Genomic DNA, 15,087 nt, shown 5'->3' with positions numbered 1-15,087 from the left:
CACCCCACCCAGAAATAACCTTGACTGTAATTAGGCCGTGTAGAGCCATGACCCTTTCACAGAACATTCAGAAACCTCTACTTTGTTTAGACACCATGTGTGGGTGGAACTTCCTGTTTGCACCGGGAGCAGCATAAAGCCTCCTTGCTCTGAGGAATGTTTGGGACCAGCCCAGTTGCAGGGAGCAGGGCACAATACAGCCTGGTCTCCTCAGGGCCCTTCTCCCTGCAGCATGGGGAAGAACACACTCGTTCATTCAAACCTTATTCTCCTCCTTCTGGTCTTCCTGCCTGCAGATGCCTCAGTCTCTGGAAAACCGTGAGTTTCACAGAGGATGTGAAGAACCTTTTCCTTAGAGGAGAATTCTTTGATTCTCATTTAGACTATTCATATGTCTTTCCCACGAAACTGTCATCTTCTTATCTCCAAGGTTTCCTCCAATGATGAGATTGTATAAATCTGGTTTATTCATTCTTTACTTACTCTTAATTATTTTTCTCCAACTCTGAATCTCTGACTTTATAAATTTTCTAGGGTTATACAAAGTTTTCTGAGGGGCATTGGCAGTTGATACTTTTAAAGGAATCAATTTTCAGATCCTCACATTCAGATTGATTTGCTCGAGACCAGGCTATTTATCCTTCCTTATTTCTTTCTTAATTGCCCATCTTCCACTTTATAAAAGAAAGACAAATCTTTCCCTCAATCAGATGTCACTGTGGAGCATTGTCCTAGAGTATAAAAATCTATAGGGTGGAATAATTTGAAACAACTGATGCTGACGTTGAGAAAGCAAAGGATTCTAACAATGAGGGAGAAAATTCTTTTGCAGATTACATGTGATGAATTCTTTGTTTCAACAAAGTTGAAGGGGGATCTAAAGGAAACACCAGCTGATAGGTGATTAGGAGCAATAGGTACTGGGTGATTTTTGGTACCTAATGCAGAAGGAGTTCTAAGAACTGGTAACAATGATATAATTGTTTTATCTGTATTTTATTTACTTTATGTAAATAATTTTTTGTGGCACTCATGTCCATACAAACTAAAAATACCAACAGAATTAATGTTACGCCTCCTTTAATTCCCACAATTAAGGAATATCCATCCATGGATACAGAAAAAAAGCTCATTGTTCTTATTAAAGATGTGTTTCAAAAATATTTTTATTTTATATCTAATATGTATGAATATTATAATACATGTATTTTGTTTTGATCAGTTATAGACTAGTAAGACTTGAAAATAATTCAATCCAGAAGAAAATGTTTAACAGTTTTATGATTACATAAAGAGTTGAATTTAAATTAAGCATCCATATATAACATTACATATATATGAGTATATGTCTCTCTCTATATATACATATATAGTTAATAAAGAAGCAAGAGCTATCCATAAATATATTTTGAAGCATAAAAATCTTAGGATAAACTTTTATGTAGTAAGTGGCATGGTAATTCAAGTTTATGAGGAAAAAAAAAGGAAAGATGTTAAATTTCTGATCATTACAAAAATAACCTTTTGGTGTACTTTTTAAGTAGGTCATACTGGGTATTTTATCACTAATATTTAAGAATCCATAGAAGACTAAGTTTTAACTTAAAATTTCATCAAAAATATTGTCTTTTGTTATTGTTTGCGATAAAAATGTAGATGTTTACTTGGAAATATGTAAGGAATGCATAGTGTCTAAAAATTATTTTAGGAATTCTGTAAGCAAAAAAGTTTGAAAACTACGTAGTCAAAATTATATATGAGGATATTGGCAAAGCTTCTGTTCTAGTTGAGGGGTTACCAAAACCCAAAATTCCATCACTAGAAGGCTATTTTTGGGTGGAGCCATTGTCTAGCCATGAGTTGAATGCCAAAAATTTAAAATGCGAACAGCCAGGGTTAGATAACATGAAGATTTCATTAGTTACTTATAACTGAGACTTTAAACTAATGACTCATTTTCTTTGAGACTCGGATTCCACATCTGTAACATGGAAGCAAGTATTTGCCTTATCATTTTCACAGGGTTGTTGAATATATATATCCAATGAAAATACTGTTTATTGATCGATTTTTGTAGTGTCTCTCCTGAGACTTTGCTTGCTTTTTATAGCAATGCTCATGTAAAATAGATTTACAACATGAATAAACATAATTAGCATATTTTTATTTGAATTCAGATGCTTGCATATTGTGTTCCTTCAAGTGAAGTATCCTAGCAAATTTTAATCTGTTTAAAGCTCACTTCCAGCAAAATGTTCACTGCCATGGCACTGGTGATGAACAGGGAATAATTCTCACGCATGCCATTCAACAGCAGAGACCAATGTCATGTTCATCAATATATCCTCTCTTGGTATCAAACTAATGGTAGTAACAATCATCGTGTTGGAAAATAGTGCTGGTCACAGCAATACCTGTCCTCCTGCACTTTCCGCTAACTGGACTCCCCCATTGCAGGCAGTACCTGGTCCTGGTCCCCTCCCTGCTCCACTCTGAAACTCCTGAGAAGGGCTGCCTCCTTCTGAGCTACCTGAATGAGACAGTGACTGTGAGTGCTTCCTTGGAGTCTGTCAGGGAGAACAAGAGCCTTTTCACTGACCTGGTGGTAGAGAAGGACTTATTCCACTGTGTCTCCTTCACTGTGAGTACGCCTGTTTGACTTCATATACTTGATTCTACTGGTTACGATAATAGGCATCTAGAATTCAGTCAAGATAAAGCTTGGAGAGCCTGGCAAAGACTTCAGAAAGAAATGTAAGTGTGGCAGCTGTGTGTAGAAATTAAGAAGCAATGCATGAATTTCCAATGGGGGACAAATACTTAGAGGCATATTAAAAATCAACTTGATGATCAAAGAAAATTTCTTTTAGCCAGGAGGAAAAAGCAGTATGCACTAGACAAAAGGAAAATGTGACTTCTTAACATTAAAATGGAAAAAATATTAATAAAGCAAGCCGGATTAACCCATGACTTAAGCCTCCAGTGGGGGTCTGGCAGGAACACATCAGCCCATATTAAACAGGGAAAATTGTAGAAATTACCATAAGCCAATATCCACTATCTCTTCAGAGTTGCCCATATGTAAAATGCTTACAGCCTACAGCCAATAAAATATGGTAGCTTCATTTCCCATAGACTTAAATATGCTTCTGCCATGCCCTTTTAACACAGAACATCAACTTGGTAAAGTTCATCATATAATTGAATCAAGACATATTGGCTGATCTATAAGGAGATGTAAGTCTCAATTACAAACTCTTTTCTGATGTATTTTCCTCCACCTTCTGTTCTGTCTCCCCATTTGTAAAATAACAGAAGTAATTCCTGTCCATGCCAACTTCCCCTGATGAAAATGAGGGGGTATAGTAAAGGGACCAGATCTCCAGGGAGGAAAGGAACAAAGAGTGGAGGAGGAAACTTGCAAGACTGAATGGGTTCTTATGGCCTGTCCTATATTTCAGGTCCCAAGATCTCCATCCAATGAAGAGGTCATGTTCCTCACTATCCAAGTGAAAGGACCAACCCAAGAATTCAAAAGGCGGACCACAGTGGTGGTTAAAAATGAAGAGAATCTGGTCTTTGTCCAGACAGACAAGCCCATCTACAAACCAGGGCAGACAGGTACAAAAAGGCCGTATAGTCAAAACAACTCCCAAAAGGAAAGACCTTCCTTCCCCGCATCTTCCCCAGTTAATGGCTCTATAGCCCTGGTTCTTTAACAGTTTTTTTTTTTGTTTTGTTTTGTTTTTGTTTTTGTTTTTGTTTTTCTATCAACTGCTAAGCCTGATTTAAGGTTTCTGGGACTCATGGAAAATATTTCTGTTTCAGTGAAGTTCCGTGTTGTTGCGTTGGATGAAAACTTTCACCCCTTGAATGAGTTGGTGAGTCTCCGAATACCTATCTAAAATCATTATTATCTGTGTAAACAATCTGGATGGTGGGGGAAGATACGGTGAGAAAGAAACCGGTATCATTAGCAGTGGTTTCTGCCATTACAATAGTGCATGATCCTCGTTTAAACCAGAATCTCAGGTCAAGGAAGTAGCTAGTTCTTTCCACCTTGGTACTGGTACTTAGTTGTCACACAATCAAACTTATTCTTTATAAAGTTCTCCACTAGGCAAATTAGAAAGATATATTAAGTAATAGACATGGCCTACACCATGAAATAAGTTAAATTCAAATAACTTCTCAAAGTTTTAGAATTTTTCTAAACACACCTACCAGAACCTCTTCTGTCAAGGAAGAGTATAATCAGTGTTTGTTCTTTGAGACTAACACCTGATTCTTATAAGAAACAACTCTTTCAATTTTAATGCAGACATCAAAGCAGAAAGTCTTAATTTTTCTCTCCCAAATGCACTGCTTCACTACATCTTCTTATCTCAGAGGCAATTCTTTTCTTCAAATCCTAAAACAAAAGCTTATCTTGGGGCACTTGGGTGGCTCAGTTGGTTAAGCAACCCACTCTTGATTTTGGTTCAGGTCGTGATCTCAAGGGTCCTGAGATCAAGCCCAGTGTCAGGCTCTGTGTTTAGTGAGGAGTTCGCTTGAGGAGTCTCCCTCTCCCTCTCTCTCTGGCCCTCCTCCCACTCCCACTCACTCCCTCTAAAATAAATAAATAAATCTCTAAAAAAAAAAAAAAAAGATTCTTGCATAATCCCTATTTCCTCTCTTTCTCTCATACCTACATCCACTTTGTCAGAAAATCATGCTAGCTTGAAATATATCCATACTCTTTCTATTTCCAACAACCTGAATTGCCACAATCTTCATTCTGGCCAATATCACCTCTAAACAAAGCTGTTGCAGTAACCTTGAAGCTGATCTAGTTTCTACTTACATTCCTCTATCTAAAATAAACACCTCATCCATCATTCTGGCAGCCTTACCCTGCTTCATTTTGCTTCTCAATGTTTCACTACCTAATATAAAGTGTGTGTGTGTGTGTGTGTGTGTACACATATATATGTTTATCGTACATTTTTTTATCTTTGAGATATAGGATTGATACCATATCATTGATATATATGTCAAATAAATATCAATATCAAATTATAGATATAAAATATTAAGTATATATAAAATATATATCTCTCAGACATGTGTATGTGTGTATATATATGTGTATGTGTGTGTGTTTCTTATATATCGATCCCTATTAGAATACAAGCTCCATGAGAGCAAATATATCATTCTTTTGTATATTGCTATACTTCTAGCACCTAGAATGACATACAGCGCATGGTAACACTTAATAAATATTAGTTTTTTTTAAATGACTAACCACTGATAGTAAAGGAACTATTCTTCCTTTTTAGTCTTAGAACTAAGAATTCCATGACCATCTCAGTATTTGGGACTAAGTACAAGTCTCATAGTTCCATTAGTTTATTTCTTAATCCATAAAATTTCATAACAAAGGAGTGTTCCTCACAGGATCCTTTAAGTATTTAAGTAATATTAGTAAATCTCATTCTAAATGAGTGGCTATGCATATGGATATTTGGTGCTCATAGCTTAATAAGTTCTTAACATTATTTATTAATTGCTTAAAATAGATTAATTGAAAGTTTGGTAAAATTTTTTAATTTTAATGTTAATTTAATTTTTTAAATTTTAATGTTATTTTTTCAGTGTTCCAAGATTCATTGTTTATGCACCACACCCAGTGCTCCATGTAATACGTGCCCTCCTTAATACCCACCACCAGGTTCACCCATCCCCTCCCCTCCAAAACCCTCAGTTTGTTTCTCAGAGTCCACAGTCTCTATGGTTCGTCTCCCTCTAAGTTTTGTAAAATTTAACCCAGACTCTTTTTGCTGTTTTACTACAAAAGCTGTCTTGTTTATAAATCAGAACTGAGAATATTTGAGAATAATTCTGCATTCCTTTATTTCTCTTTTGTCTTTCAGATTCCACTAGTATACATTCAGGTAAGCAACATGAAACATTCCATAAACAGAATTAAATAAATTTGGAGAAAATGCTCATATTTGAGAGGTTCTTACAGCATACCAGAAACTTGTCATTAAGGGAGAAATGATTGAGCTCACACAGCACTAGATGGTTCTAACATTTGTCCTCCCCACCCCTCACCACCACCCCATTGGTTCTCTTGGTGGATAACATAGGAGTTTCCATAGATTGCTTTTATTGTCTCTAATGCTCTAAGCTTTGTAAGTTACAATTACTGTATCCATAGGACCCGAAAGGAAATCGCATCGCACAATGGCAGAAACTCCTATTAGAGAATGGTCTCAAGCAATTGAGCTTTCCCCTCTCGTCAGAGCCCTTTCAGGGCTCTTATGAGGTGGTGGTACAGAAGGAATCAGGTGGAGTGACAACACACGCCTTCACTGTGGAGGAATTTGGTATGGATTATGAAAAGTCGTGGAGCATTTTCTTCATATCTAAACTTCTAGAGCCTAGTGTTGGTGCTTTTTTAGAGTCCTTCTGTTTTCTATGTGTGAGGTTGAGCTTTGAGGAGAATCAATTATATTTAACTCCAATGAGACTGTCAGTGATCGGTACATAGAACTTCTCATAGCTTGGTTATTTTTTGTAATAATTTTTAATCTCAAAAAATATGTAGAACATCCTTGTTTTAGATAAGTCTTCCATAATTCATTAAAGATACAGTCCTTCTATCAGAATATCCATTTTAGGGGTACCTAAATGGTGAGGGGTGGCCCAGTCAGTTAAGCATCTGTCTTGGGCTCAGTTCATGATCCCAGGGATCCCTGCCCAGTAGGGCGTCTGCTTATTCCTCTCCCTCTGCCCCTAACCCTGCTTTTGCTCACTTTCTTTCAAATAATTAATTAAAATCTTAAAAAAAAAAAAAAGAATATCCATTGATAGTAAGGTGGTTGTATTGGAAAGTATAGCTACCTTTTCAGAGCCCTAAAATATTATTAGGGAGTTTTACTGAAAATACTAAATCCCCCAAAATTGAAAAATAATCACTAACTTCCTTTTTCTTCAATAAACAGTGCTTCCCAAGTTTGAAGTGCAAATAACAATGCCAAAGATAATCACTATCTTGGAAGAAGATGTGAATGTGTCAGTATGTGGCCTGTGAGTTTATATATTTTTTAATCTTTTGAGAGCATTATATAAAGGAGACTCACCATTTGGGATATTTTGACTCATTTTTTTTAGGAGCAGTGAGAGTACAAATACTTTAAGTACTTGGGATCATCCTATCTCTGGAATGTTCCTCACCTGTTGTTTTTCTATTTTTCCTTCTTTTTCCTTTCATGGCCTTATCAGTATTATTATAACTATCATGGGGCAAACAACTGTTCTTAGAGAAGCTATCTACAGTGGTTGATTCTGAAAGTGACAAAGCTACACACACAAATGGAACAATGTTGAAGAGTATAGTGACTTTTCCTTCTGTAGAGGAAATTCTGTCATCAACAGATCATTTACCTGACCTTGCATACATAGTGGAAAAACAGCTTAGATTCAGAATTTGTAGTGATAGACATATTACCAAAATCTCAGCTGAGTCATCGGTCTACCAAAGGCATGTCACACACCTCTCAGCACTGCCATTTTCACTGATGGGACTGGACACAATCTCTCAGCTTGGTCCTTTCCAACCTTGAAAATTCATGTTTCTAAAAATCTCATACCCTTCTCCAGTAGTCCAGGGGTAACACTAGCAGAAAACACTAGCAGAAAGCAGCCCTAGCACTGAAGAAACCAGCTCTGCCTAAAGACCACACATGTAATGCGCCCACAGTTCACCTGGGTCCCTGCACTGTCTCAGAGCAATTGCCACCAAGTTCCTGATCCTATATAACGGGTGAGCCCATACTCTTGCAAATAAAGATAGGTAGGGAAGGAAACAAATACCCTCGAAAACACACTAACCATCAATGACTTACATGTATATATGCCACAACCCCATTTTTATAAAAAGTAGACAAGTTAAACTCCATATAAATAAAGAGAGCTACACATTGGAAGAGGATAATGGAAGGAAACACCATCATAGTCATAGTTTGTATTCCTAGGTAGAATTGAGGTCCTCTTCTCTCTCTCATTTTCATTTTGTTGATACTGCTTTTTTTTTTCTTTTAAGAACAGGTGTAGCTTTAGTAATAAATACATCTTTTTAAAGATGAAATTAAAAATAAAAAATTAAGGGGAAAAAGATATGATCAAAGACTGTAGTCAATTTTAGCATGTGGCACTGGATATTTTTTTTTCAGTGTAACAGTATTCATTGTTTTTGCACCACACCCAGTGCTCCATGCAATACGTGCCCTCTCTAATACCCACCACCTGGTTCCCCCAAACTCCCACCCCCTGCCCCTTCATAACCCTCAGATTGTTTTTCAGAGTCCATAGTCTCTCATGGTTTACCTCCCCTTCCAATTACCCTCAACTCCCTTCTCCTCTCCATCTCCCCTTGTCCTCCATGCTGAGTGAAATAAGTCAGGCACTGGAGATTTTTTTTAAAAAGAGTCATAACTTAGCGTACTTGCTCTCAACACTGTGCTCTCAGCCTGCAGAGATTAGAAGTACAGAGGGTAAAAACATACTATTGCTAACAGGGGAATGGAAATAAGTAGAAAATGGAGATGTTCAATGTCTGCTTTGACTCATTTGGCAATGTTCTTATGACAGATACACATATGGGAAGCCCGTCCCGGGACATATGACTATGAGAGTGTGCAGAAAGTATAGTAACCCTTCTAACTGCTATAGTGGAGAGTCACAGGCTGTCTGTGAGAAATTCAGTCACCAGGTAGGTGAAAAACTGTTCTTTCCAGGGACTAACAATGGAGACATTGTTAATAAGCAATGAATTACAACATGGTCCTAACTCAGGAAGAGAGCAATCTGTAAGGGAATTCTATGTTGGCTACAGTGATTTTTAAATATCAGTGATTCAGCACAATAGGAATTATTTATTTCTTGTAATTTTCCACTGTGGGTGTTCCTGGCTCACCAAGCTCCCAGGATAATGAAAGTTGAGCAACCTCCAATACTTGGCATCCAGAGCTGCCTTGGGCATCTACTTGTATGAAGGAAGAAGAAAAAGCATTACACCTGTTAATCACTTTGGCTGGGAAGGGTATATGTTTTGCTTTTTTTCCATGAGCAAGAACTTGTCAGATGGCCCTTCCGAGGGCTCACAGAGATAGGAAACTGAGTCTCCAGATGGGCAGCCCCTTCCCAGCAACAGTTGGATACTATGGAAGGGGAGCTCAACTTGTGAAAAATTAGCTCCCTGCTATAGTAGGATTACCCACAAATTTTTAAGACATTTTCTATCACATTAACTCTAGGGAATATCAGATGCTAAGAAATATATCCATTATAAACCAGATACTATTATGAAATGCAATCATAATTAATCTCTAGAGAATATGTATTGTATTCTTGTCATAGAAGATCCCAGGTTATATTGTCCCCAAAAAATCCCACTGGATTAATCAACGACTGATCTGTCCAGTATTGTGTTTTTGTATTTTATCCCTGCCTAGCTAAACAGCCAGGGTTGCGTCTCTCAGCAAGTAAAAACCAGGATCTTCCAGATGAAGAGACAAGGGTATGAAATGAAACTTGAAGTGGAGGCCAAGATCCAAGAAGAAGGAACAGGTTTGCATACCACGTGGGTATGGGAGAAAAAAAATGAACATGGATTTATTTCCTTTGCTGAACTATAAACTGCAATGGAAGTAATGTAAGAAGTTCAGGGAGATCATCCTTCCAGAAAAACTTATTTTTTTCTTTTCTTTTTTTCCAGGGGTAGAATTAACTGGAAAAAGATCCACTGAAATAACAACAACCATAACCAAACTTTCATTCATAAAAGTGGACCCATACTTTAGACAAGGGATCCCCTTCTTTGGGCAGGTGAAGTATTTTCTAAGTCACAAATCAAATTGTGACTTAATAAGCATATTATGTTCTGCTTAATCACTTAATAAGCATATTATATTCCGCTAAAATCAGACCTGGTTTATTATCTATTGATTAGCATAACCAAAAGTGTAAAACCACATAAAAATAAATCTGTTCCTCTGAAATTAGTATATGAAATCTACAAAATTATTCTAAAACACCATCAAAATTTTTTTCACCTTTAGAACAACATTGTTAGATATCACTCAGTCTTTCCTTGGTTTACCAGTAGTCTCGGATTTTTATATTTTGTCACAAGAAAATATTTCCTCAGAAATTATGGTGGCCTTTTAAATTATCATGCTGTTACTAACGTTGTATGGAAATGAGTGGGTAGGCGGCTTTTTTATTTTGAAGTATAAAATATTCTACTGTACCTGGTGTTTCTATCATGGATATTATATTTACATTATTTTCTCTATAATTTTCTCTATAAAGCAGGAACACATTTTTAAAAAAAACTGTACACAAAAGGATAAAATATTTCTATTTAAGGCTTCCAGATTTTATAAATATAAATTTTCTCATGTATCTACAAAATATCTGGTATTGTTATTTTTTGTATTATAAGCAGATGTGCAGATGGATCTTTCTGACTCCAGAAGTCTGAGATGGCAGATTTATGCCATCCCAGGACCCTGGGATCCTGACCTGAGCAGAAAGCAGAGGCTTTAACCCACTGAGCCATCCAGGCGCCCCAGTGTGTCATATTCTTAATGGAAATGTTATGAGGTTGTAGGTGTGGAGACCAAAGCAGAGAGGGACAAGACCCCACGACAGAGGGGCGGAGTATGTTTTAGAATGTTTTGATTATGTTATGACAGCAAAAGATTTGAGAAATTTTTGTCACTTCCCAAAATGAACAGTCCATTTATTTTAAATTTCTTAGAGGTATAGTGTATTTTTTGATACTTCATTCCTGCTAAATAACTACCCCATTAGTCATAAGACTCTTTCATCAAAAGAGAATCAGAATTTTGTACCTATCCTTGAATTTGTACATGCAGCTAATATTTCATTGACAAACTGAGATTTTACTAATCAATTACAAATATGGATCCAAGTCTCCCAATTGTGCTTCCTTCTACCAAAAGTAGCTTCTACTAAAAAAGAATCATCATCTTTACAATCTGAATCAGATCATTTCATCTACTGAGTTCAATAATAGCAATAATTTGACTTTACGCCCTTATGTAATACTGTATGATTCTATTCAACTTTGCATTTCTCACATGAAAAGTCCCTCATAATATCTGCCTACCTTCCAAAAGTTTGAAAGTCTGGATTGAGAAGCAGATGTATAAAAAAACAACTAGAAAAGTATACAAGGTAATGTATTAGCAATTGCTATCTTTTGCACTTATTATTTTAGAACACTAATCCACAGAAAGTTAAGGGTCGGTCATAAAATAAGTGTTTGGAGCACAGTTAAATTTGGCTAAGGAGTTAAAAATTTTCATTACTATCTGGCACTTGTTGCTCTGTAACTCTCCAAGAGTTCTATATAGTACATGGCATTTCCAAAATATCCACAGAATCCTTTTTTCAGGTCACCCCTATCATCAGCTCCATAATTCTTAATCTTTTCACACTGCTTTATTTTATTTTATTTGGAGGGGAGTAGGAGCAGGGGAGAGGAAGAGAGAGAATCATAAGCAGGCTCTGCACCCAGTGCAGAGCCCAGTGTGGAGCTCAATCCTACAAATCTGAGATCAACCTGAGCTGAAATCAAGAAGCAGTTGATTAACTGACTGAGCCACCCAGGCATCCCCACAATGCTTTATTTTTTGTCTTAGGGCTGATTACTACTAAATAAATATATATCATCTATGTGTTTATTTAACATATATCTCTTTTCTATGACAGCAGGAACCTTGCTTTGTTCACCACTGTTAGCCTCAATGCCTGGAACCACATCCAGTATATAGGACATAATAAATATTTGTGATAAAATGAATGTTTGGTGAATACCGGGTATTAATCATATAACTGATCCACAGATTTTAATCTTCAGGTGCAACTAGTGGATTGGAAAGGTGTCCCCATGCCAGATGAACTTGTCTTCATCACAGCAAATGAAGCTAACTATAACTCCAATGCCACCACTGATGAGCATGGCCTGGTTCAGTTCTCTATCAACACCACCAACATTACGGGTACCTCTCTCACTGTCAGGGTAAGTTTGAGGAGAAGTTACCAATGACATGAAGTAGTCTTGGAAATAAGGTTGCAGCCTAAAGGTGATGATACTTCCAAGTTGTGTTTAGTCCTATGGAAACAATAAATAAATAAATAAACAAACAAACATAACACCCTTTAGTTTTCAGGGTGGTGGGATTAAATGTGATGTTTAATTTCTTTTTTAACAGTTGATGTGTTTTTTTGAAATAAAAATAAATAAAAATTTACATATAAGAAATGATAACACAAGCTCCCTTTACCTTGGCTTTCATTGTAAAAGTCCAGTTCAACATCACTAGCATTTGCTTTCGAGCATATATACTCTCAATTGTTTTTCCTACTTTATTTTTGTCCTGCTATTCTAGTGTTTCTCCAGATTTTTTTTAATCCCCATATAATTTACTTTGTATAGCATAGAAATGTAGATATACAGTAAGAGATATATGGCTATACAATAGATATTACATAATAATGATAAATAAACAGGATAAATAGTATATTATATTGACTGCACTTAAAATAGATGGCATGAAAGCCCATATCTTCTTTTTTTTAAATCTTTTGTATTTAATTTTTTTAACTTTATTTTTCCACTGTTTTAAAATTCATTGTTTATGCATCACACCCAGTGCTCCATGCAAAACGTGCCCTCCTTAATACCCACGAGCAGCTAGTTTTTTTTGGTTTTTTTTTGTTTTGTTTTATTTCTTTTCAGCATAACAGAATTCATTGCTTATGCACCACACCCAATGCTCCATGCAATACGTGCCCTCCATAATACCCACCACCTCGCTCCCCCAACCTCCAACTCCCCACACCTTCAAAACCCTCAGATATCTTCTAATAATTAAAAATCGAGCATTCATTCATTTATTCGATCAAGAAGTGTCTTGGATATTTTCTATGTGCTAGGCAGTGTTCTCAACCTGAAAATAAAAATATTATTTTTAGGGGCGCCGGTGGCTCAGTGGGTTAAGCCTCTGCCTTTGGCTTAGGTCATGATCTCAGGTCCTGGGATCGAGCTCACATCTGGGCTCTCTGCTCAGTGGGGAACCTGCTTCCCTCCCACCCCACACCCCACCTGCCTCTCTGCCTTCTTGTGATCTTTCTCTCTGTCAAATAAATAAATTAAATCTTTTTCAAAAAATTATTTTTAAATGCTCCCTCTTTTTGATAATCATTTACTGTTATCACTAGAACATATATTAAAATATAAATGAAAGTGTTTTGCTGACACAAGGATTCATTCAAATCGCTTGGGAGGCGAGGGTAAGAATAAGGAATAAGGAATAACTTCTACATAGAGAAAAGTTACACTGCAACTCAAATAGCGCCTATAAACCTTGAGAGTCCAGAACCACAGAAAGCTTTAAAAATAACCAGCCTTAGGACAGCCCAAGAGAGAGCGATGTCAGTTAATTCATCAACTCAACTCATGAACCAAAGCCATTGACAGAAAGTGTTCTCAGATCCCTATGGTTGCAGTATCACATTTATTCATAGTACCTATTTGAAACCCATCATAAATAGGTTTCTGGAATGTTGTTCTTCAGTTTCTGGAGAGTATTTAATCTCCTCAATGAGGTTTTATATTTCCAGCCTCTCTGTCGGCATAGGTAAAGTGGCCCCCAAAATGTCGAGCACATTAAGCAGAGCAAAAAAATGCCTCCATGTATGCACTTCAGAAATTTAAACACCAACCCAAGGAGCCTCTGCAGGGTTAAGGTCTGCAATACAGATAAACACTCTCTCACTTTTTACTGTGGAGCAAAAGCTTTCTAAGTACTCGTTAAGGGAAGACAGTGAACTAATGCAGTTTTGTGACAATGCTGATTCTCTATGACATACAATCTAGAAAATAATATTGTTTTTTAAATTCATTAGGTCAGACACAAGGATCCTAGTCCCTGTTACGTCTACCAGTGGCTGTCGGCAGAGTACGAAGAAGCTGATCACACTGCTGATCTTGTATTTTCCCCAAGCAAGAGTTTTGTCCACCTAGAGCCCATGCCTGGTGAACTGCCCTGCGGCCAAACTCAGACAGTTCGAGCACATTATATTCTGAGTGGACAGGTCCTGCAGGAGCTGAAGGAACTCGTGTTCTATTATCTGGTAAGAAGGAAGGCCACTTCATTGACTCACCCATAAGCAAAAGTCCTCTGTGAGGCAAGGAATTAGGAAATTCTTTTAGCCATCACTACTTTGACTTATTATCCAAGTTCCTGTTGAAAGTTCGACTTCTCTTAGGGCTAATTATTGCCAGCTGGAGCTCAGTACAACAAACAGAACGCATGAAGGGCAGGACGTGGGGTACAAGATTTCTGTCAGGCAAACAAAATTTCTTTTCCTTTCGTTTTTTGCAGATCATGGCAAAGGGAGGCATTGTCCGAAATGGGATGCATGTGCTGCCTGTGGAACAGGGAAATAGTGAGTATTTCCACAATTGTACGTCTCTGCCCCACTTTGACATAGTCAGCGTTAAGTTGCAGAAATACCAGAAAAAGTTTCAAATAAACGGTGGTGATTTCCATCAAACTCCAATAAATGAGAAGTTGAGAGGAGAAAAAAAGAATGGGTGTTTGTTTGTTCGTCCATTTTGCCCTTTATGAAATATTTTTCTTTTCCTTCAGCTTCTTCTGTTCAGATTACTTAAAATGTTGAGGTTGTTGTTTTAGAATCTATGCTTATTCCAGATTTTCAAACCATAAATATTCATGGAGCTTCTTCTCAAAATGACATTTTAGAACTATTTCAGAAGACAGAGAGAATGCTTGGAATGCTTGGAGTGCTTCCTAGGCACTAGGTCTTTGGCTGAGTCATTTCTATCTTTGTATCATATTTCCTTTTTGAAGATAGTTCTGATTTATGGAAAGTTGCATTAGATACTTCCACCATTGAATTGGACTCTCGCCATGAACAAATATGCAGCAATATAAACCTGTGACGTCTTCTGCTCTTCTAAAGAAGTTTGAAAACCACTTA

The 15,087-nt window shown here is 36.9% G+C and overlaps 1 protein-coding gene across 1 annotated transcript in view; it reads left to right on the top strand.

Annotated features, from left to right (window-relative positions):
• The first annotated feature begins 151 nt into the window (after positions 1-151).
• Positions 152-15,087, top strand: part of LOC309868428 (alpha-2-macroglobulin-like) — a 39,960-nt gene continuing 25,024 nt past the window's right edge. Inside the window, exons 1-13 of the mRNA XM_082738270.1 lie at positions 152-318; positions 2,458-2,641; positions 3,462-3,621; positions 3,829-3,881; positions 5,916-5,936; positions 6,206-6,374; positions 6,993-7,077; positions 8,641-8,761; positions 9,504-9,618; positions 9,767-9,876; positions 11,939-12,100; positions 13,990-14,217; positions 14,469-14,532. Of these exons, the coding sequence (XP_082594396.1) occupies positions 233-318; positions 2,458-2,641; positions 3,462-3,621; positions 3,829-3,881; positions 5,916-5,936; positions 6,206-6,374; positions 6,993-7,077; positions 8,641-8,761; positions 9,504-9,618; positions 9,767-9,876; positions 11,939-12,100; positions 13,990-14,217; positions 14,469-14,532 (1,558 nt within the window). The 5' untranslated portion in view covers positions 152-232. The remainder of the gene's footprint in view (positions 319-2,457; positions 2,642-3,461; positions 3,622-3,828; positions 3,882-5,915; positions 5,937-6,205; positions 6,375-6,992; positions 7,078-8,640; positions 8,762-9,503; positions 9,619-9,766; positions 9,877-11,938; positions 12,101-13,989; positions 14,218-14,468; positions 14,533-15,087) is intronic.

This window comes from Mustela nivalis (assembly GCF_964662115.1).
Source record: "Mustela nivalis genome assembly, chromosome: 7".
Lineage (NCBI taxonomy): Eukaryota > Metazoa > Chordata > Mammalia > Carnivora > Mustelidae > Mustela > Mustela nivalis.
The sequence above is the reverse complement of the archived record's forward strand: the minus strand, read 5'-3'. Positions and strand labels throughout refer to the sequence as shown.